The following is a 23,842-nucleotide window of genomic DNA, read 5'->3' as shown; positions in this document are numbered from 1 at the left end:
TTGAGACATTAAAACACACTCATAAATGTCTCATCTGGCACTTCCTGCTCAGAAGGGGCTCCCCATTTCCCCTCCCTGAAGCCCCTCAGTGGTGCAGTGCAATAAAACAGTAAATGACTTTGCATGCTACCTCCTGGCATCATTGGCTTCTAATTAAGAAATAATGAGGCAGACTCCATTCTAGACTGCGGAACTAATAAATGACGACCAACAGGTCCCCTGCCCCAGCTTTATTTCAGCAACGGAAATAATCCTGCCCAGCTCAGTGCTCCCATTTGCATAGGGCAGATTTTTGTAAGCGGGAAGAAGATTCTCATTATCTCAATGGAGGCAGGGGAGGAAGCAGAAACAGAACGGAATCCCTCGGCGTGAATCCGATCCATGCTTGTGCTCCACCCTGAATATAAAGCACATCTTTCCCTCCAGGCAAAGAGCAGGTGGTGTGAAACCAATAACTTTAGACCCCTTGTGCTAGTGTCATTGGAGATCACATAGAGCATTTCGCAGTCTAATTGTCTACTAATTTTGCCCCCAAAATGAGTTTTTGTGATATCATACTCCCCTTAAAGCAGAGTGTGTGCCAGGTAAGATGGAGAGCAAGGATGGGGAACCTTGGGCACCAGGGTCATCTTGCCATGGGCCCTGTGGCACTAGCTGGAAGGGGTTAGGAAAGACAGGATGTGTCAGAAGAGGAGGAGGAGGACCCAAGGTCTTCTAAGATTCTGGGCCATAAGAGGATAAGGAAAGCCTGCTGGATCAAACCAGTGGCCCACTGAGTCCAGCATTCTGTTAAAAACCCACAAGCAGGACCGGAGCACAAGTTGCTCCTGAATACAGATCTTCAGTTTCGATACTCTCTGGAGGGGAGGGGAGGGAACCAACTGAAATCTGCAGAAATATGACCATTCCTTATCTTTGGGAGAATTGCTCTAGCTGGGCTTCCATTTGTTTCTTGCACAGAAAGAGAAACATTAGCTGCTTTCCATAGGCCTTCTGCCCCTATCTGAAACTGGTGCTGCCTTGCAACCGGGAAAGGACTTCATTGTCCTTGTCAAGCTCTGTTTGGATGACATCTCACTCCCTGTCATCATTATGCACTGCCCATACTCCCTTGTCTGTCCCAGGTCTGGCTCCCTTCCACCACTTATACGAGTCCTGTGCCCCCTTTCCAGCCATGATGGAGGGAGAATGTTTTCAAGCACACACCTTAGCCATCAGCAGCAGTGATGGACGGGGGAATGCCAGGAAAACAGTGCGTGGCAGTTTGATGGGCCCCGGCTGAAGTATTGCACAAGGTGTGTTGGCAAGAAGCCTTTACAAGGCATCTGCCAACAGTAAGAGCATTAGCGTTGTGTACAGACTATGCAGCTTCGTGTGTGTGTGTGTGTGTGTGGTTGAGTGCTGTCTCTGCGTCTGTGTTTTTTTAGCCACAGTTTATCTTCCCCCAAGAAGACTGAAGTTTATCAAAGTTAGATTCCATTACGCCAGTCATATGTTCTTCAAGGCTCAGCCTGGCGCAAAGGGATGGGAGGCTTTTTCAGTCAGCACAACATAAGGCTGAGGTGATCCATCAATGCTCAGACTGTCTAGAATGTGTCTGTCTGCCCACTAGGGACACCACCGCAGTCATGGCAGCTGCAATTCTGCACTGATATGGAGTATGCAGCATAAGGAAGCAAACACAGCTAGGGAAGGAACCACATTCTGCTTTCAGTAGCAGAAATATCATACTGTGGGTGGTACACTACCTGATCCAGGAGTTGGAAGGGTCTGCGTCTTTCCACACCAAGACACCCTGCTCCAATATCCTGTTCCACAGGTGGGCATCCTTGGTCTAATTTCTGTGGCTGACAAGGAGGAGGAGATGGAGATGAAAGGAGTAGAACAGAGAGAGAAAGGGGCAACAGAAAAAGAGAAAGAGATAATGGGATGATTGAAAGAGAAGAAGCTACTTTTGGCTCTGGGTCCACCCATTTTGGCTCTGAGCTTGCCTGCTTTAGAATCTAGCCCCACCCACTGCTGGTATGTGGTCCCTGACAGATTACCCCAAGTGAATGTGGCCCTGGACCGACCCCTGTTCTAAGCGGATAGTTGTATTGGCAATATATCAGGTGTTTATCTGCACAGAGCAGCAGTTCTCAGTAGAGAAAGTACTGTCAGGTCCAGTAGGTATTTAGGGAATAGGAACCCCTCCACGCATAATTATATAATACATGTGAGAGAGAGTGTTTTCAGAAAGAACTATCTTTCATATACATGCCATCCTTGCATTTGTGCTAGTATCCTGTCCCAGAATGCATTGTGCACCCCCTTCATTTCCTTTCCTTTTTCATGCCATCTGTATACCCCTCTTTTCTTTCCAAAAGGACAGCCCAAGCGGCCGATGACAACAACCAAAACGAGCACCAAGTTGTCAAAAAGAAGAAAATATCCCACAATAAAAAACCCACAATAATCTGTCAATTATATCCCATGGGGGACATTAATAATTCAATTAATAAACATGATTCAAAATTCATGAACATCAACTCAAATTCCTAAAGTAAAATCAGCTAACCCAAGATGCTCTAAGCAGGCAAACACAGATTAATATAAGGCCCCTTCAAGCATTCAGCCTGGAGTTGCAAGGCCTATAGTGGGGCAGTGGGGACTGGGGGCATATTCTTGACTAGGAAGAGGCTTTTAATCATGTTTACCTAAACATGCTTATAAGTCCCTATGACCTAAAGAAGCTAAGACCAGGAGTGGGTGGGGCATGCCTGGTGACACACGGGGGAGGGGCTGCCACCCTATGCACTTTAGCCCTCACATGTCAAGGCTGAACACACCTAACATCCTTCACATCAAACCTGTTCACTCACCACAGATTTAAATGAAGATGTCAAGTACGGGAGTTCCCCTCTCCCTTCTGGTAGCTCACTGATAAGAATTAACAAGCACTTGGTAGATTTATAGTCCTTCTATTACAGCATTATGTTGCAAGCACAAATAGGCAGCCCTCTGCAAGGATATCAGTTGCCTACTCTGATTCTTCTCCACTTCCGCAGCAAGAAGCGTGCCAATGGGAAGTTCCTCCTTTGATCTCTGACACGCTCAGACCTCCAAATTTAGAGGGAGGGGGGTTCCACCCCACTCTTGATTGATGTATCACCCAGCTGCTCCCTCCCTTCTGGTTGCTTAGCTACTATCTCATCGCTGGGTAGCTCCACTCTCAACTGTGCAGCTTCTGTGTCTGCCTGTCTCTCTGCTTCTGGAAATGCTGGAAGCGGGGGGGGGGGTATTCCCCCTCCTCTTCTGTTAGATCTCCCTGCGATTGCATTTCCCAATCTTCTGATCCAGACCCTGACAAGAGACAAAAGAAAATGCAAGTGGCCCTTGCTACTCGCCTAAGTCACCCAAGGTGATTCTTCTTTGGAGTTCCCCCTTTGCATTCACTTCAAGTGTCCTGATTTTCCAGGGACAGTCCCAGAATTAGAGAAGCCATCTTGGTTTCTGATTTGATCCTGGAGTGTCCCAGTTTTTCTTTTCCTCCCCTTCTCTTCTTGGAGCACAATTAAAAGTAGTGGACAGATCAGATTCCCCACCCTCCTGTCCTTTTTGGAAACAGGAGCCTTGCAGAGGAGGCTCTGTGTAATCCTGACCACTGTGCAATTGGACTTCCGGACCACATGGAAACCTGCTGCATGCATGTATCTGTAGGCACACAGGGGAGGCCTTCAGCTATTCTGCTCCTTAGCCTGGGCTTTTTTTTTTTCCTGCCTTCCTTCAGGGCACACAAGTCTTTAGTAGCCCTAGTGAAGTGGTTGCCTCTCAGAATAATTAATTTACTTCCATGTCTGGCTATAAATACAAATCAGGCAGCCAGAAATGTAAAGAGCTTAAAGGAACTAAACAAAGATTCATCAATCCTCCCATTAGTCAAAGAAGACAAGGCGTTTGAGGGGGAGAGGGAGGTAGTAATACAAGTTTGTACCATGTTCTGCTACCCAAGTCCCAGCCCATGGCATCAGGAGAAATTAAATCTAGCCCACAGCATCCTGAGACTTGATCCTAAAATTGTACGTAGATTAATCTAAACCCCCACTTACGTTGGACTGGGAGGGGGTTGGATTGAGCAGATGTGTCCCTTCACCCAGCTCTGCCAGCTAAACGTGGGTGGGTGGAAGGCTCCTTGGCAGTGTCCTCTGCCAATGTGCATCAGTGGAAAGCCCTGATGCGAAGGCAGGTTTGAGCTCTGGATCCCAAGGCATTTTTGTTACTGTGGTGCAAAAGCATCAGGTCTGATCCAGACCTGGTTTGCTGCACTTGCCTGGAGCTGGCTCAAGGATCAGGCCCAGTTGTCCTCCTTCCTATCAATGTCTTCTACTATGACTAGGGTTGCCATATTTCAAAAAGTGAAAAGTTATTGAGCTTTTTTTTTCAAAATCTGAAAGAAAAATTAGTTTTTGGCCAAAGTTGTTGAGTTTTTTTGTGCAAAATCTGGACAAAGGCCACCCTAGCTAGGGGTTGGGGGTTGGATGGGACCCTTTAACCAGGAAGGATTCTCTTCACATACTGTACATGCAGAACATGTGTGCTTTAAAGGAGCAACTCTGCAAGACAGACCTGGTGCCTGCACATGACGTCTGTTGGCAAAGCCCATCAATGCTGGGACTGGTCTGCCTCCCCATTTTTTTGTTAGGCTCTAACAGAAGTGTTAGCCCCCCGCATCAGGACTCGTCAATGCCACCACCATTTTAATCCTCAGTGCAATCCCTTACCAAGACCACTGCACTGTGAAAGACATTGAGAGGGAATTAAAAATGGTAGAAGCACCAGAAATACTAGCTACGTAGCATGAGACTTCACACCACCTGCTGAAAGTTTCTTTGCACAAATCATCTACTTTGTGGTCTGCACTCTACAGTCTTCTTGGCTGCCCTTTTTCCTGGGCTGAAATGTAGTTGGCTGTACAAAACTAAGAGTTACATCTGTTGCTTCTCTCACTTTTGCCTCTTGCTCTGCCTGCCACTGGCAGGCAGCCTCCAGAAGGTCGCTCACATGATAATATGGCCCTATCAGAGTTACACAAACACACAAAATGGCTTTGCTTCACGACAGAGCACAGGGGTGCGGAGGAGAGGTTGGCTGGTTTTCAAATGATAAAAGCTTTGCTGGCTTCTCTGTTTTTCCTGCCAAAGCCGCTGAACAAATGCTTCTCCAATCAATTCAAGGCAGGGGAGAGAAAATGGAAAGCACTGCTGCCTGGTACTTTGTTGCCAACAGAGGTGCACATTCAATAACCCTTTTCCCTAGGGGTATTTCCTTGGTACCACATAACAAACAAAAGGAATGCTCTTCCAAGAGGGTAAAGCTGCCTCACAGACTGCAGGGCAGAAGGCAGGGAAAACTAGAAGAATAACAGGCAAGGGACCCACCCTAGCTTTTTGTAAGAGAGACCTGCTAGATCTTGCCACTCACACAGTTCCAGGATCCTTCACTGAGACTCCTGCCACTGGGAGAGCAGCAAAGGGAAAGCGCGTTAATATTTGTGCCAGACAAAAATGAAATGAGCAACATGGTAACCCAAGGAGAGAGGCCCATCCATCGATGGAATGTGGTAGCCATACCTGTCCCTTCCTGATGCTGTTGGAGGACCAGCATGTGCAATGCTTACGGGCGAAGGCCAGGCCTTTTTTCTGGTGAGCCCAAGCTGCCCACATCACTACTGCAACCCTCAGTGCTCCTTCCCCATGATTATCCTGTGGGAGGGAGGAGGGTGGTTCAGGAATTGCTCCAGGCTTGGGACTCAATGGGCCCTTCAAACAGCCAGGGTACAGCTGGAGAGGCAGCTTTCCAAATCATAGCATATCCTCCAATTTTTGGACTAGAGAACCCAGCCATTGTCCAGCTCTGTCTCCAGTCTTAAGCGAAACACACAGGTGCTCTTGTGCTTTTGTCTGGCGGCGGCAGCACAGCATGAGAGGAGCACCTAATCAACGGAGATCAAATCAGACTTCATAATAGGTACAAAATGAGGTTACATTTTGAGATGGAATAAGCTCTTCATCAGGGGAAATTTAGCTCAAAAGAGGCACCTTTTCATAAGCATCGTTGTATAGCTCCTGCAAAAGGCACTCTGTGTTGGCAGCTTGGATGCACTCAGCTGTTCTTGTTATGTTGCCTCCCTGAGGGAAATTGTTTTCTGCCAACTCTCCCGCTTCCTGATTCTGTTCAGCTTATATTCTTTTTCTCTATACCATTCCACCTTCATGGTGATTCATTCTCTCTGCCGCCCCCCCCCCCCCAAACCTGGAGGTGGGCATTGGAAGTGGGGGATGGGATGGTGGGCAGAGGCTGACTGGTTCACAAGATGCGGGTGGGAGAAGTCAGATGCCATAGCCAATCTTTCATTCAAGCCCCATGCTCTATAATGCTGGTACTAAATCTCCTCTTGCAGCCAGGGATAGCCTATTGATCCTAGCCTGGGAATGCAAACAAATGTATTTGTTTGATTGATCAAACAAGGTTGCAAGGGGGAGAAGTGGTTGCTTTGTAAAAAAAAATTCCTAGGCAGCCAAGGTCTAAGTAAAGCACAGAGCAGCAAGAGAACAGTCTGTTCTAGTGGTTAGGATGGTGATGGTGGTGATACAGGTGTTCATTAACACATCAGTACCAGAGTAGTTGCATTATATTCAACACTGCTTTGTGAATTGTCGCTGGAATTATTTTGCAAAGTATTAATGCACTTATTACTGTCTGCATTTCTTGCGTTTAATTTCCCTCTGACATCACAGCTAACATTTTTTCCTCTTTACATCTCTCTCTCTCTCTCTCTCTCTCTCTCTCTGTGTGTGTGTGTGTGTGTGTGTGTGTGTGTGTTTTAAATCTGTCAATTTAGGATAACATTCCATTCATTCCATGATGGACTTTTGCTCACAAAAACTTATGCCAGAATACATTGGTTAGCCTTTAAGGTGCCATAAGACTCTATTGTCTTTGTTGGTACAAACTAGCATAGCTACCCCTTAATAAATTTATTTAATTGTTGTTGCAGCTGCTGCTGCTGCTGCTGCTGTTGTTATTAAATGTATTGTCAGATACCAGTACTGTACGTCAAGTTTCATCCCACATTTTAACATTCAACAGAGTTAATGCATTACAAACTTACTAACACAATGGCAGATGGATGAGTGGTTAAACCAAAGACCTTATTAAGCTTGGTCAATGAACAACTAAGTAGCCTGTGCATCAAGCTGTATATCACATAAGATTTGTCTTGTTTTTAATTGCTGATGGAAACTTTTGCTACCTGGATTTGGTTTTTTCCCTTCTTCCCTCCCCATATTCCTCCTCCATTGGCACCATCTTTTGCAATGTAAGCTTGAGCAGAGTGCTTATGGCCTGTTAAAATCTTTGCATACCACCCAGAACATTTTTGGCATCTTATAAATAAAATGAAACAAATAAAAATAGCGTTAAGACAATTTGATCCACGTACATAACATCCCTGGCTATAATGCACCAGACAAAATAGGTGTGATGACAGCTCTTAGCAAACGCTGCTTTTGTGCATCAAAATCTTGAGTATATTCAAGTGCAAGCCTTTGAATCTTCCCGGGACTCTTCCAACCCCCACTGGGGTGCCAGAGAAAAAGGAAAGCCTGAAGGTAGCTAGAGGGCTCTAGCACAATGCAGGACTGCCTGGTTTATCCTCCCTCTCATCTGCCTTGTAATCTTGGGGATGGCTTGCCCATTTTCCCTGGGATAAATCAGGGATGAGCGTGTAGGTGTGTGCATGAGAGTGAAATGTTATATGTACACAATCCATTAGCCACATCTTCAGAGCACCTATAATGTGCTAAAGCCTCCGACAATTATCTCATGCGATGAACAGGGAATGCACTACTAATGAGTTTACCCGCCTGCTTCTGTGAACAACCACACTCCCCTGCGGTGCCTGGTTAGAACAAGGCACTGAAGGAAGCAGCAGAGAAATGTGTGGGACTTATTTTTAATTAGCTTCTTTGTTGCTTGGCATTCTGGTGACTTCCTGGAAGGCTGAATCTTCTGCTTGAGATCAAGCCAGAGGAGAGACTGGAACTGATCTGGGCTGGAAATCTGGGGGGAGGAAGCTGGACTCTCAAGTGTGAGATTCGGCTGCATTAAGCTTAATGTGACCAGATGCAAAAGAGGGCTGGGGCTCCTGCATCTTTAATAACTGAGCAGAGGAGGAAAATTCAACAGGTATTCTCTACACCAAGGTGCAAGAACCCTGTCTTCTTTTGCATCAGCTACCCTAATTAGGCACTCTGCTCTGCAGAAATGCTTATGATATGTACTGTTATATGTTAGTTAGCATGTGCATTTTCTGGATTTAACCATGGGCTGCTGGGGGAAAAGAGAGTGAGGAAAGACAAGGTTCTTGCCTTTGTAAAAGCCATGTAGAAGAAGAAATTTGGGGGCATGCAGCTTCTCAGACAAGTAGCCCCCCACCTGCTGCAACTGCCTCTCCTGCACAACTATGAAAAGTTCATCACATTTGGTTACCCAAACTGGAAAGTATTTGCAAAAGATAGAGGAAGAATAAAAATGAAGTATTGAGCAGAAACCAACAGGCTTGAAGTAAAGATGGTGCTTCTGAAAACAGAGCTCAGAAATAGCCACGGGAGGTATGGAGCTAGCAACCAAAATCTTGCAGACATTAGCATGTCATGCACAGTCCCCAGATCTGCCAGGGCCACCATTCAGAAATGAGTATAGCTCTGTGTATATTGGTTTACTTATTGAGGCTGCAATCCAATTCACGCTGATCTGGGAGCAAATCCCATTGAACTCTTTGGGCTGTACATCTGAGTAGACATGGATGGGATTGCATGGTTATTTATTTCTAGTGCCATGGGCAAGCAGTCAATTGCTTTACAAAGAATGAGAGGGGAGGTCCCTGCCCCAAAGGGCATCTATAAATAGACATATCAGACACAAGAAAGGCAACAGGAGATGGAAACAGGTGAAGTGGAGTGGATTGTGCAATGAGTTCTATGCAGTGCTTTTTTCAGCCAGAGCTCAGTTGGGCACCATTGCCATTCTAAGAGAACAAGGGAGAAGTTCATGGTGAGTTCCAGGTACCTCTTTTTCTAGAAAAAAAATGGCACTGGTTCTGTGGATTTAGCTTTAGTTACAACAGGGGTAGGTAAAGGTAGATCAGGATCTGTTGGTTGGACAGTTTAAAGTGGATCAGGAAGGATTTCTGGCTCCTGGTTGTTTAACTGTACCACCTGGGGAAAAAAGAAAAAGACTCTTCCCTCCTTAAACTGTATAATGGACCCTCTAGTTACGTAGGGCTCTGGATATGTAACTTTCGGGTTACGAATGCGGCAAACCCGGAAGTGTATACTTCCAGGTTTCGGTGCACACGTATGCGCAGAAGTGCTCTGCACACTTCGTGCATGCACAGAAGTGCTCTGCGCACCACGTGCATGTGCAGAAGTGCTCAATTGCACCGCACACATGCACAGAAGAAGCACCTCTGCCTTCAGACTTTTCAGGTTGCAGACGGACCCCCAGAACGAATTTAATTCGTATCCAGAGGGTCCACTGTACTGCTGCTGAAACAAAGAAATGGGAGGAATCAAAACCCAAACTCTGCCCTATTCCAGTCCCACCCAGGTATGCACCAGCAGCATCGGTGTCAGAAGGGTAGCTCCATAGCTCCACCACAGCACACATGCTAAGCTTGATGGACTTCAATGTAATCCAGCAATACTGTTCTTGTAGTCAGCATCAAGTAGTGAGCGGAATGTGCAGAAGAGCCACCACAGATGGAACTCCACAGACCAAATTTTTGTAGTCCATGACATCATCTGAACACATGCAGTTCAAACACACACACGACACTCCAGTGTTAAGCCATAGCTTGCTGGCTAATAAAATAACAAACATGCTCATCTGAACCAACCTTCCATTTTTGGTATAACAATGGAAAGTGCACAATGCTTATCCTGATTCTCCTAACAGGCAACCTTGTCGGATTGGTAGGGGAAGGCAGTCTGCAGAAAATGTCATAGGCACGTCTTATGCTGTTTAATAGTCTGATCCTGCTCAGTACTTAAGCTTCTATTTCCCGGGTAGCTTCAGTGCCTTGAGACATTTAGTGGGACATTAAGGTGCTGGGAGTTTGCAATAAGTGCAAAACACTCTGTAAGGCTTGGTCCTTTCGATGGATTGTCGGGGCAACATCTCAGTCCATCTGGTGTGTTTTCTGTGTTTATCTGTGCAGCCACCTGCTATCTCCTGAATTAATACATTTACAATAACAGAATTTGACTTTATTTTATTTTTAACCTTCCACAAACAAGCTCCACCAGTCCCACCTGCCCACAATTGCTCTGTAATTAAAGATCTTGTTCTCTCAGTGAACCAATTGGCGGCTGTGCTGCAAGCACATGCAGTCCATTACAAAGGAGACAGATTGAATTTTAACAGCCTCTTGGAGGGTGCATTTGGGCTCCCGTGTGACTGGCCCAGGCCCCACAATAGCAGGATGATTAAATAAAAGAGATGCAGCCCTCTCGCGGAAACTACATTAAATTCTATTTAGGAGGCATTTGGAAAACTTCCAGCTGATGTCTGGGGACAGTGGTGCATAATGAGTTACCCAAAGGAAAAGCCAGTGTCCTCAGGGTCCTTGCTCTATGACTTCTATTTACCACTGTACTGCTGCCATCCAAGCACCCTGGTCCTAAAAGCACATGATTCAAAGTCAGTGCCAGTGCAATGGATGCAAATTCCTTCCAGATAAATGAGTTTGGATGGAAGACAATCGGCTTCGTTTGATGCATCTTTTACATGTGCTGAAGGTTTCTTGAACAGAATGCACCTCTGGATATGCAGGGAGATAAGAAGCTTGATCCCTGATCCTAGCCATAACTCTAGATGTCTTACTGCATTCAGTGCAACTCTTTCCCAAGTAAACTGTCATTGGTCTCTATGTCCTAGGGAGCAGCCTTCCCCAACCTGGTGCTCTCCAGATGTTTTGGCTGGATGGGGCTGATGGAAAGCCAGAGATTCTCCACCCCTGTAGTTAAAGCAATCATCTAGTTGTGATTTTCCCCATTTTCAAAGCTCTTGCCCTTTCCCATGATACTGACTTAGAAGTCACACCTGATGATAATGTACTCTTAAAAAACAATGACTGGGAATCAGTATTGTAGAATTATGAGCTCTTTTCTACATTGTATTGAACTCACGCTGCGAGTGTGCTAGCAGGGCTGCTGGATGTGGAAGGTGTGAAATCATGGAAAGGGAGGAGATGCAGAGGAAAGATATATAATAGTGGGGAGGTGAGGGGGATACCTTGGGGAAGTAAATGGAGAGGTGGACTAGATTTGATGGAACATGACTGCTTCCTTTTATGCCACATTTCTAGGTGCAGTGTGTCCGAGAACTTCCCCTTCCCCTTCTTTTGCCCTGGCACTTCCTCCCAAAAACCCACTCTTTACCACTGAATAGCAGGGACGCGGGTGGCGCTGTGGGACTTGCCTAGGACTTGCCAATCAGAAGGTTGGCAGTTCGAATCCCCACGACGGGGTGAGCTCCCGTTGCTTGGTCCCTGCTCCTGCCAACCTGGCAGTTCAAAAGCACGTCAAAGTGCAAGTAGATAAATAGGTACTGCTCCAGCGGGAAGGTAAACAGCGTTTCCGTGCGTTGCTCTGGTTCGCCAGAAGCAGCTTAGTCATGCTGGCCACATGACCCGGAAGCTGTACGCCGGCTCCCTCGGCCAATAAAGAGAGAAGAGCGCCACAACCCCAGGGTCGGTCACGACTGGACCTAATGGTCAGGGGTCCCTTTACCTTTACCTTTTAGGAGTAAATAGCAATCCATGGGAAACCTGGAGAAGAGGAGACAGAGGCAGCTGTAGGGAGGCAGGGACCTTTAGTCTCCGCAATTGATCCTTGGGAGGCAAATGATCCTACCGGGGATGAGTTCGAAACTCTGCCAAGTCTGTGCAGATCTTGTTCCTGCTAATAAAGGGTTAACGCCAACGTGCACAGTGTGATTTACTGCTGGCTCACTCCTGTCACGTATGGATAGAAACATACAAGGACTCAGTAGGCTAGGAATGGCAAGCAGAAAGAAGAGAAAGGGAGAATGCAACGTCTCCACTTGTTATCCAGCATCTCTTCACAGCATCGTTGCAACCAATTAGGATGTCACTTGGTAGCAATTATAGAACCTTAAGGTGCCTACGCACAGTGAATGTGAATGTTTTTGGTTAGTTAAGTTGGAAGTGCTTCAGAGTTCGTGTGTGTGAAAAAGATGCCCAAGATTTCAGAACTAGCAGTTGGGGATTTTAATGAGCAGCTACACTATGTGAGATGGTAGCTGTGGCAGGTGTGCTCAAATGCTAGTCAGAGAGATTTTGGCCCCATGATGTGAACCTGCTGTGGGTCGGCTTCATCTCCTCCATTGAATCTAACATCCCAGGCTGTAGAGAGTTCTCTCTTTTGAAGAACTCTGCTCTCAAGAATGTGAAAAATCTTTGTCCATGGCACCCTTAGGAACTTTAATTCTCTGACAGTACAAGAATTTTTTTTGTATCCTCATAGAACTTCCATTCAAAGATCCAGGGGGCGGGGGGCAGGTATCTGTGACATAAAATTGGTAAATTTCATTATATTTGTTATTGCATTTAGATCCCACCTTTTTCCTCCAAGAAGCTTGAGACATGGTTGTCTCCCCCTGCATTTAATCCCCACCACAACTCTGTGAGGTTGCTTAGGCTGAGAGGCAGTGACTGGTCCAAGGCTACCCAGTGAGCTGCATGACCAAGTGGGGATCTGAACCCTGGTCTCCTAGACCTTAACCTGACCTACACCACACTGGCTCTCATGCATTTGCTCTGTGTATGTGGACTTGGGTTGGGAAAGAGCATAGAAAGTAAAATGGTACAGATGAATGGCCAAACTAATTGGAATTTGTTTTATTAAGCACTAATAAATCCTCCTGCAGTCACAATCATTCATTCAAGACTGTCACAAAGGACTGTGAAAAAATATGTGCAGGGGAATTCCCAGAATCCTCAATTCTGTCAAACAGCGACTAGTCCCATTTTTAAAACTCTGCTCCCAACTAACACACTGCACATTTTCCTTGCCCTCTTCCTGGCCCAAGGTATGTTGAAATGTGTGAAAGGGGAAAGCCACAGCTCTGTGTTCTCTTGTAAGCAGGATGTTGCTTGCAGTCGACTGGAAGTTTTCCAGCAAATTAAATTTAAAAATGTCCATTTTTCAAGCTTTCATTGGTGTCTGGTGCCCATTGGGACTGATAGGACAGGATAGAGGGAGACCCAACACTAGCAGGAGCCAGAGCCAATGGAAAGAAGAGTCAGCTAATTTTAGTTTTGTCCTTACACTCCTCCTCCCTTGCTGAGCAAACCTGAGACTGAGGAAGATGAAGCTGACAGCCAGCACCATTCCCCGGCAGGTTGTAAGTAAGTTGGCAGGCAGGAGGAGGCATAGCTGGTTCAGGCCAATCATGGAGCAGATAGAGCCCTTGGCCAAAGCCCAACCCCACCAGTCGCTGGTGCTGGAGCTGACTTCCTCTCTTCTCATTCACCGACATCAAGAAACATTAACACTCATGCCTTAAAGTCCTGCCTGTTAGATTTATTTTATCACATAGATGGAATCTGCCACAGAAAAGATGGCAATGGGAGAAATGGGGCCATAATAATTCAAACTGGAGCCTGTAGCTAAATAAAGCAAGCTAAATAAAGAACCATGAAAGAGAAACCTAGTTCAACAGAGTTCAGCAGGGCAGGGACTAGCCTAAGGTCTCCTGCTAATTACCTTTGCAGCTCCTCCATTAGGTAAAATTGCTAAATCCATAACCAGAATTGACTAGCCCATATGCTTTGTGTGGCTGTTAACAATGAATGGCAGACAAGGAATCAGTAATAATGAGTGATAAGCACAAAATGATTAATGAGGAGTGACAGACGACGCAACTGTCATTCTGCACAGTTTGATTGCTAGAATACTGTCCTTCACCCCCACCTCCCACACACACCCCTCCTCTGTAACAAACTGTTTGCTAGAAGTTCATCTTCACCAAACCTCCACATTTGGACCTAGAAAGGACATTTAAGACAAAACCAGTACAAACGACATTATGGGTCTGACTGAAGGATTTCCACAAAGGTCTCCTACAATAATTGATGCAGTCCACCTACACTGAAAGGGGGTGTTTCCCTTCCCCACCTAACACTCATCTTATATCACAGGTGATGGAAAGCAAAGATGTAGGCTTTAACTGACCGTGCAATGGCCACTTGGACCTCCTCTGGACCCAGGCTCCATGAAAGAGGAGAGGGCAAGCACTGACTGGTCCATAGGATGACCTAAAAGAGAAGTCCCAATTTGTTTTCACTGTTGTTTCTTAAATAACATTTATATAGCAATATTTTAATTTAAGAACTTGTATTCCAAAAGATTTGGTCCAGAATAAATGGATCCTTCCCCTCCTCACCCTTTTCACATAACAAATAAAATACAAATAAATAAATAAGCCTAGACCCACCTCCAATTGTATTTCCACCCTCCCAGAGCTTCAACCTCCAGATGTACACATAACATTAGAGGCACTTAACTAAATTAACAAAAAGATAAAAAGAATGGAGGGGGGGAGAGAGAACAAAAATAAATGCCTTGAAAATAAACTGTATGCCGAGCCTTTTCAGAAAGGCTTCCTTAAAGCTGATTTGCTTTAACCCTCACTTTATACTCCCAATTCCAAATAGAAAAGATCAGCATTTCCAGATCAGTTTAACGGTTCTTCTTCAAACCACCTCCTGGCTTTGAGGTTCAGAAAGACAAAGACCCTGTGATTTGCAGAACAAAACCCCCCAATCATCTATGAAGCTTAAACATGCAACTTGCAATCATCATGCACTCCAGGAAAATTAAATGAACAAGGCTGTGGTTTTCCAAGGCCAAAGAAGTTAGTTACAGGCCCAATGCTCACTCTATAAAGGGTGTCGGAGTAAAGATTATATGCCACTGCCTTGCTGTGGCCCATGTGCCAAAATTGATCCTTTGCATTTACGCTGCTGCCTTCCACAAGGTCTTTTGACTTTTATTATGCCAACTCCCAGAGGAACTGCACTAAAGAAAGGGTGGGCTGTATTGATTTTCACATCCTTCTTGATGGACCTTCATCTTTCTTTCCCCTCTCTGCGGATGTGTTTTCTTCCATAAATCCATCCAGATCGTGCAAAACAATGTATTTTCCTCTTTTAAAGGAGGCAGGTACAGAATAAGGTTCCTTCATTTCCTTGAGACTGGAAAGTGATCTGGGGAAAACTGATCAAGAAATATAGGCAAACATTGTCTTTAAATAGCGACTCTGGACACACAAAAAGCAGGTGTCAAGAAAAGGTCCAGGCTAGGCTTTTCTCTGGCGTGCCAGTTTCCTAAGTGTGCATGTTTTCTATGTATTTTTGTGAGAAGAGCATTCAATCACCTCTCTTCTCAAGGCTGCCCCAAGAGATTTTGCTGCCAGATGCTAAATACAAGAGGGTGCCCACTCCATGACTAGGTTGGCCATTGTTGTTTAATCACCTTCAACACACATCTCAAGGCAATGTACAAAATGCAATAAAAACAGTGAGCAACAATACAGAAAACAGTAGCAGAGTAGGTCTGGCAGAGAAATATTATTCCAGATGAGAAAGCTTGTTTGAACAAAAAGGTCTTCAATTGTTTATGGGAATGTGTAGCTGGTGGGTGCCTGTTGTATCTTCACAGGATACATGCTGTTCCACAGAACAGGGGCAGCCACACCAGAATGAATTAATAATAATAATAATAAATTATTATTATTATTATTATTATTATTATTATTATTATTATTACCCCGTCCATCCCTCTGGGCCTCTCCAGCCACTCTGGGTGGCTTCCAACAGAGATTAAAAAGACACTAAAACATCAGTCCTTATGAAATTCCCTAAACAGGGATGCCTTCAGAAGCCCTGCTTTTAAGTGTTGACAGAGCACCCTTCAGATATCTTGGGGACATGAAAGTGACACTCTCCTGCAGACTGCACTGACCTACCAGGCATTTAAGGGGTAATGTGGTCTCTGAAGTAACATGGTCCTGAGTTGTATAATGCCTTATATGCTAGTACCAGCTGAGACTTATTTCAATACTCCAGGCGCTCTTGGAGGAAACTGGTTTTCTAGATTCAAGAAAGGGAACAGCTTGGAGGGCTCAGGTGGAACAGCAGGGGGGGCTGCAGATGTGCTGCTACACACACACAGAGAGAGAGAGAGAGAGAGAGAGAGAGAGAGAGAGAGAGAGAGAGAGAGAGCGCAGCTGCAGCAACTGTCTCCTGAGGCAGCTACTTCATTCTGTCCAATTGTAGGGCCAGTTCCGTTTGCCCACTCTCAAGATTCAGCTGTCTCATCCTGCTGCATGCTATCGATCAAGCCTGACTTCTGCTGGATTGTGCATTTAGAGCCATGCCAGCAGATAAATGTATTAAAACATCCAAATGGCCAGTAGCAATCCCCGCATGGGTCTTCAAGCCAATTCACAAGTGAAACTAAGAACACATTTGAGCCTGCGATGTGTCTCTTATGAATGCCATTAATGTGGGTCTGGGAACGGAAGGAGAGTGATTTTTACAGCAGGCTTATCCATCCTACCTTCTCATGGAACGTGTCTGTGAGAGTTGCAGTATAATCATAGGAGCACTGGGAAGATGGAAGCAGAATAATAGTTGGTGACATGGTTTTCCAAAGGAGGGTATGTCCCCCCACCCCCTGGGAAGGAGATCGCTCTCTGATTAAGCTGCCAGCAGAGCAACCTGATGCATTACTCACAAGCTGCCAATATAGCCCTTGACTGCAGTCTGCACTCAAAAAAAGTGTGTGTGCATGAGTGCACACATGCACGCAAGACTGAGAGAGAATATATTCTCTCTGAACTACAAGCCTATGGTGGGCTATTCCTTTAAAAAGAGAGAGACACAGACAGACAGACAGACAGACAGACAGAGAAATTCTTCCCAGCAATTGCAGTGTATGCATTTAACTTCTTTCTTCCTTTTTTGTGTGGAAATACTGTATACTGAATGAAGGGATCTCTTAATCATGCATAACTTTTTCTGGATTGTGCAAAAATCATTCTAACTTTTATTTCCTGGCTGTAGATTTCTGCTATAAATCAATTAAACATTACAGCAAATCATAGTTAAGCAAGTTTAACTATGGATTTGTGTTTTGTTTGAACTGACAAACTGCGGTTTGTGACTAACCAACAAACCAGGATCAGAAGCTGTGCTTTGAAACAGGCTTGCAAACCATGGTTTGTGCTACCTGTGGTTTGGAGTTGTGTCTGAATTTATAAACCACAGTTTCCCCAACTTTGGAGGCCACTGTGCTCAGAGACACAACTGCTGAGCTGGAAGGAAGGAAGGAATACAGAATTCAGTCATAAGCATGGAAAAGCCTGTTGGCCTGGATGAGACCCATTAGAATAAAGAATCGTCAAAATAAAATAAAACGGGCAAATTCCCAGTATCTGCTGAGACCAAATTCCACACTGTCAATTTTCTTACTGAATTCCCATCTGGCAACTTCCTCTTAAAACATTTTTTTTCCTCTTGAAACATTTTTTTAAGTACTGTAACCTTAAAGTTTGCTATAGGGTGCCTTGATGGACTGAAATGGACTCCTGTTGTTTTTTTAGAGTTACATTTTTGATGACCAATTTATCTCTTCCACAACAGATAACCATTTTGACATCTGTAAATGTTACAGGGGTGCTATTGGCAGCTGATGGTGTATGCCACGTTGGAAGATGAGCAAGGGGACAAACTCTTGCTAGGACTCATATTGTAAAGTATCTATATAGTCCTACCTGGGTAGACAAGGTGACAGAGTTAGCACACTAGTTTGTTGCAGGGTTTTATGTTTCTGCTGTAGCCCACCGGTATGTGGTGAGTGGCCACTTCAGACTAGGGGGACTATTCATAAAGAAGAGCAGGCCCACCTCCAAATGGCCATGAGGGGGAAAGATCATCTCCCCAAATGAACTGCAGATACACTGGAGAGCTAAGAAATGCAGGTGACAAGTGGTGCCCTCTAACTTTCTGTGCTGGGCCTGTCTTCCACAGTCAGTGACTCCTGGGCGAACTACCCTCCAAGCCCTGTCAATCTGCTGCTGCCCGCCCCCACCCCTCCAGCACACACACACAATTCCCTGGTTGAGTACTGGATTTTAAGAATGCCTGGTGTAAATCCTGCAGGCATTGTTCTCTGTCAAAAGGATGGGCACAAATGCAGTAGTATCATAAGACTTGGCTGTAGGCAGAGGATCATGGGTGGGAAGAGGAAACAGGCAAACATTAAAACACAATATGGAAAGCCGTTAGCAAGCCATGAGGCCTTTTTGGTCAAACAATTTTCACAGAATGTCAACCCATGATGGACACATGCAGAACACACACAGTTCTGAAACACTGCCTCTGCCACACTTACAGCAGCTCTGTATGAAATCTCCACAATGGCATGCTAAGCTTTGACTCCTGTGTGTTGCTAGCTTGTGAATTTCGTTTCTTACACAAAGTTTTTTTGTTTATCTCTTTCAGGTGCAGCCTTAAGAAGAAGTCTGAACGATGCAAGCCAGAGAAAAAATGAACCACTTATGGAGGAGGAAAAGGAGAAGCTCTGATTAGAAAAAGAAGGACCACAAGGCCCATTAGGATGACCTCTTTAGCTGAGGAAGCCTCCTACCCCTAGCACAGCACCCTCCCTCAGGAACAACAACTTCTGTGGAAGCTTCCGGGGGTGGCAGGGCAGTGGATTTTTGCTGTCTGCTCTTCCCCATTTCTGGGTTTTGTTTTTGCTTATGTTGAGTTCCAAATGTGTCCTGTAAAAGCTTACACCTTGCATGGAAGTTGGACTTGCCAGTTGAAAATGAGACACTTCCAACTGAACTTGCTTCTCATCTGTATGGCAACCACCACTGCAATCCCTGTTGTGCCCTGGAAGGTCAAATGCCCACTGCAATGTGTCTGCCAGATCAGGCCATGGTACACGCCCAGGTCTGTGTACAGGGAAGCAGCCACAGTTGACTGTAATGATTTGTTTATCTCCACAGTGCCTGAAAGTTTGCCAGAGGGGACGCAGATTCTTCTCTTGCAAAGTAACAATATTGCCAAGGTCGAGCAGAGCGAGCTGGACTATCTGAAAAACCTGACAGAGCTAGATTTGTCACAGAACAGCTTCTCAGACGTTTTGGACTTCGGCCTGAAGAATGTGCCCCAGTTGCTGAGCCTTCACCTGGAAGAGAACCAGCTGGCTGAACTGCCTGACAACAGCTTCCCGGGCCTGTCAAACCTCCAGGAGCTTTATCTTAACCACAATCAAATACGTAGGATTTCACCCCAAGCCTTCTCAGGCCTTGGAAGTCTCCTTCGGCTCCACCTCAACTCCAACTTCCTGAGGGCAGTTGACAGCCGCTGGTTCCAAGTGTTGCCCAGTTTGGAGATGCTCATGATTGGAGGCAACAAAGTGGATGCCATTTTGGATATGAACTTCAGGGCCCTATCCAATCTGAGGAGTTTGGTTCTGGCTGGAATGAACCTGAAGGAGATTTCAGATTATGCGCTAGTAGGCCTGAAAAGTCTGGAGAGCCTTTCTTTCTATGACAACAAGCTGGTCAATGTCCCCAAACGGGCGCTGCAGCAAGTCCCTGGTCTCAAGTTCCTGGATCTGAACAAAAACCCGCTTCAGAGGATTAAGCAGAGTGACTTCACAAATATGCTACACCTCAAGGAACTGGGACTCAACAACATGGAGGAACTGGTTTCCATTGACAAGTTTGCCTTGATCAACCTGCCTGAACTGACCAAGCTGGATGTGACCAATAACCCTAAACTATCCTACATTCACCCGAGTGCTTTCCACCACCTCCCCCAGATGGAGACTCTCATGCTCAACAACAATGCCCTAAGTGCCTTGCATAAGCAGACACTGGAGTCCCTCCCCAATCTGCAGGAGATCAGTATCCATAGCAACCCCATCCGCTGTGACTGTGTCATCCGCTGGGTCAACAGTACAGAGAACCGCATCCGCTTCATCGAGCCTCAATCCACATTATGTGCTGAGCCACCAGACCTAAAGAGGAAGCACATCCGCGACATCCCTTTCCGGGAAATGACTGACAGGTGCTTGCCCCTCATCTCCGACAAAAGCTTTCCTTCCCATTTGGAGGTGGCAGATGGTGAGGATGTCTCTCTTCACTGCAGGGCTCTGGCAGAACCAGAGCCAGAGATCTACTGGGTCACACCATCAGGCCTCAAGCTAATGCCCTACTCCGAAGATGGAAAGTATAAAGTGTACCCCGAAGGGACAATAGAGATCCACAAGGTTACAGCACAAGAAGCTGGGCTGTACACATGCATGGCTCAAAATCTCATTGGTGCCGATACAAGAAGCATCAGCTTGATGGTCAACAGTTCTTTCCCCTTCAGCGAGGATACTCTAGAGCTGCTGGTGAAGGACGTCCAGGCCTACCACATCTTGGTTGCTTGGAAACCTCATCTCAATACCATTTCTTCCAACCTCACATGGTCCAGCTTCAACCCCAGCCTGGACATGATGAGCGTGGCCCGTCTCCCAACAGGCACCCACATGTACAACATCACACGGCTACACCACAGCACAGAATACTGGGCCTGCCTTCATGTCGCCTTCGTAGCCTTGCAGAGCAAGGTGTCCTGTGTCAATGCTAGGACTAAAGAGGCGCAATACCAGTACCTGGAAAACAGGCAGAGTGCCCTACTGGTGCTGTCTCTTTGTGTTTTGTTGCTGCTTATTAGCCTTATAGGCAACTATGGTTTGGGTGCTCTCAAGCCACAGCCTGGGAGCCACGGGGCCTGCATGCCATGGAAGTCAGGTTCCTCTTCAGTGCGTGTTGTGTATCCGACTTATATCAAACACTGGGATCAAGCGAGGAAAAGTGAGACACTCCTAGCCATGGAGGTTCAAGCAACACCACTAGACTCCTGAAGGATTCTGGGAGCTTTTTCCCCCCAGAGAGGGTGGGCAAGAAGTTCTGGTGGATTAAAAAAAATTACCAAATATAAATGGGGGGGAAAGCTCAACCATGAAAACAATAAGCATGGAGGATGAAGACAACAAAAAGTCCCCTTTGGATGTCCCCTTACCCGACAAAAATCACCAGTTTGGCCAAACCAATGTTCCTTTATACCAAGATGAACAATCCATTGTTTATGGAGGGAAAGTTCCAGCAAAGAAAGTCAGTGCCCAGAGAGCAGACAGCATGAGCTTGGAAGCACCAAGCTTGGCATCTCACCATCCCTTTATAGGTTGCCTGTGGATCCCCTGGCAGCCTGCTACCAATGTACGTTTTGTTCAGCAAATTGCTGCTCCCTTGGAGATACAAAAAAGAGGCTTTTCCCTTATGTGTACATGTGTATTGCCCATCGAGAATCTAATCTTGAACCAAATCCACCAAGCCTCTTCTTGTAGGCTGCATGGGTTGCCTCCTGGGGACCACCTTAGGGAAGGTGAATGTGGAGGAAAGGCAAACTTATGGGGCTATGAGATCACAAGGAACAATAATGGTCCTCAGAACAATGAATGCATCCTTGAATCTATTAGCAACATCAGTTAGCAAAAATGGATTGGATCTCAAAAGTGGATTGGAGCTTAATTTCAAGGCTATTTTGTAAACTTTTGTGAATAATGTTTAAAAAAAAGAGGAAGAGGGAGGGTGAAGAAATTCCTGCTTTTCTGTTTTTTGTAAGAAAAAGAAAAGAAAACAAAAAAAATCCTTTGTATACCAATCTACCATAGCTAGAAGGCTTTATGCTAGGTCAGCATTGCTTCAGCTAAGGGGGGGGGGCAGTGGGGAGGGGAGGCTATGGGGGGATAATCTTTGATGTAAGAGAGGTTTCAAAGAATAAGAATCTCTTCATTTTGAAGTGGCTGATCTCCACGCTGCATAGCTCAAAATATCCCAGGAGACAAAAGCAAGTGGAGTGGGTGAGGGGTTGAGGAAAAGGGGAGAGGATAAATGTTTCATTTTCTAACTCTGTCATCACCTCTTTGTCTCTGATAAGCCAATTAAAATTGCAAATGAAACATACCAGTGGGCAGTGTGCTTTCCCCAAATCTCTTCCTAGTTGAGCAAAATAAAAAAATGCAGCAGTGGGTTAGGGGGTGCAACACGTAGAAAGAAACTGTTCTACAGACGACCCATTGTCAGTAGTGGTCGATGGGGCAGCAGCATTTACCTGATTTCCCATCACTGGTGCTGCTGCAGTTTATCGGGAGGAAGAAGGGCAAGGTTGGTGCAGTGCAAACACACGAGTAGGAGCACTAGATTGGCTCCCCTGCCCTCAAGTGACTCTGGATGCTGTTGGACTGCAACTCCTGTCAGCCCCAATCATCATGACCAACAGTCATGGATGATGGGATGTGTAATCCAGCAACAGCTGGAAGTGCACAGGATCCCCATCCCCAACGAAAAGGATCATGCAGCCGTCAGATGTGATGTAATAGTCACTTTATTCGTATCCCACTTTTCCAGCTGGCACACAGTCAAGCATGACAAATGCATCCACTAGATCTCTGCATAACCAACAATTTGGTGAACAGTTGCATAATAATAAAAGTACAGAGTGCAACTCCCTCTGGCCTAGATCATAATTGGCAGGATAGCTAACAGGGCTCTCTCGGCTGGCAATAGCCAAACTAAGACCAGGAGCAGAATGAGTGGCCCTGGTGAGGGAGAGGAGGTTAGTCCTTAGTCCCAGATACCAACAGCACAATGGGACTGACCCTGGGCACAGTGTTCATCATAAGACACTTCTAAGCAGCAGCTTCCCTTGCTCTCCATGGCACAATAAGAAGGTATCAATCCCTTCAGACAGGGATGGAGAATCTGTGAACCTCCATAGGTTGTTGGACTCTAACTCCCATCAGCACCAGCCAGCATGGCCAGTGCAGATGGATAAGCAGAGTTGGAGTCCAACAATGTCTGGAGAGGTTCCTCTTTCCTGCCTTGGGATATTCCCACACCCACAGTAGGAAGCGAGTCTGGACGTACTCTTTTTGCTGCTTGCAGTGAACAACTTAAGGCAATCCTCCATGGACACCCAACCTTCTCACTAAGTGGGCCTACAGTGGCAAGGAACTCTCTCCAATATGACATGGGGTATGTATATCATGAAGAGCCTCCCTTGAGCAGCTATTCTAGAGTAGCACCATTTTCTTCTTTCTTGGAGTTGCCATGAGATATGGTGAACTTGGGGCCCAAGGGCTGTTTCTTCTAGATGAAATATATCCAAAATTTCCTCTCCTGGAGGTGGGGCCTTCAGCCTGGTGATCCGGCTGTATTTGGTAGGCCACATCCATCCAGAATGCCCATCCATCAGAAAGGGCTGGTCCATTGTTCTCCAATCCCTGTCAGCAATGTGGATCACTGGTTCCTCAACATGAGTTACAATGCCAGGGACCAGAAGCCATACACAACTGCATCCTAGCCCTCTAGACACACCTATGAACAAGAACTACACTCACCTTCCTCCCAATAAATTGGTCTGAAATTTCTGAGTTCTGAAAACATGTCCAGCCCCTTGCTTAACTTCCAGACATGTATGAATGAGCCCTTATCAGTAAGCCAACAATGGTCAAATAAACAGAAGTGGGAATGACTTTGCACCTCTCTTAATAGAGGACCCAATCAGGATTTCAAAGAAGGGAAAAGGGGGGAGATAGATTGCCATTATTATTTTTTACAGAGCTGGGCTAGGTTTAGGACAGGAAGA

At 45.8% G+C, this 23,842-nt stretch overlaps 1 protein-coding gene across 3 annotated transcripts in view; it reads left to right on the top strand.

Annotated features, from left to right (window-relative positions):
* The window catches only part of LRRN2 (leucine rich repeat neuronal 2), a 164,478-nt gene extending 142,320 nt beyond the window's left edge, over window positions 1-22,158 (top strand). For all 3 annotated transcript variants that reach the window (XM_053393242.1, XM_053393245.1, XM_053393244.1), the window contains one exon: window positions 18,632-22,158. In XM_053393242.1, the coding sequence (XP_053249217.1) occupies window positions 18,906-21,056 (2,151 nt within the window). In that variant the 5' untranslated portion in view covers window positions 18,632-18,905 and the 3' untranslated portion in view covers window positions 21,057-22,158. The remainder of the gene's footprint in view (window positions 1-18,631) is intronic.
* The last annotated feature ends 1,684 nt before the right edge of the window (window positions 22,159-23,842 follow it).

Source organism: Podarcis raffonei, chromosome 6 (genome assembly GCF_027172205.1).
Source record: "Podarcis raffonei isolate rPodRaf1 chromosome 6, rPodRaf1.pri, whole genome shotgun sequence".
Classification (NCBI taxonomy): Eukaryota; Metazoa; Chordata; class Lepidosauria; order Squamata; family Lacertidae; genus Podarcis; species Podarcis raffonei.
This window is presented reverse-complemented; position numbering and strand designations above follow the sequence as displayed.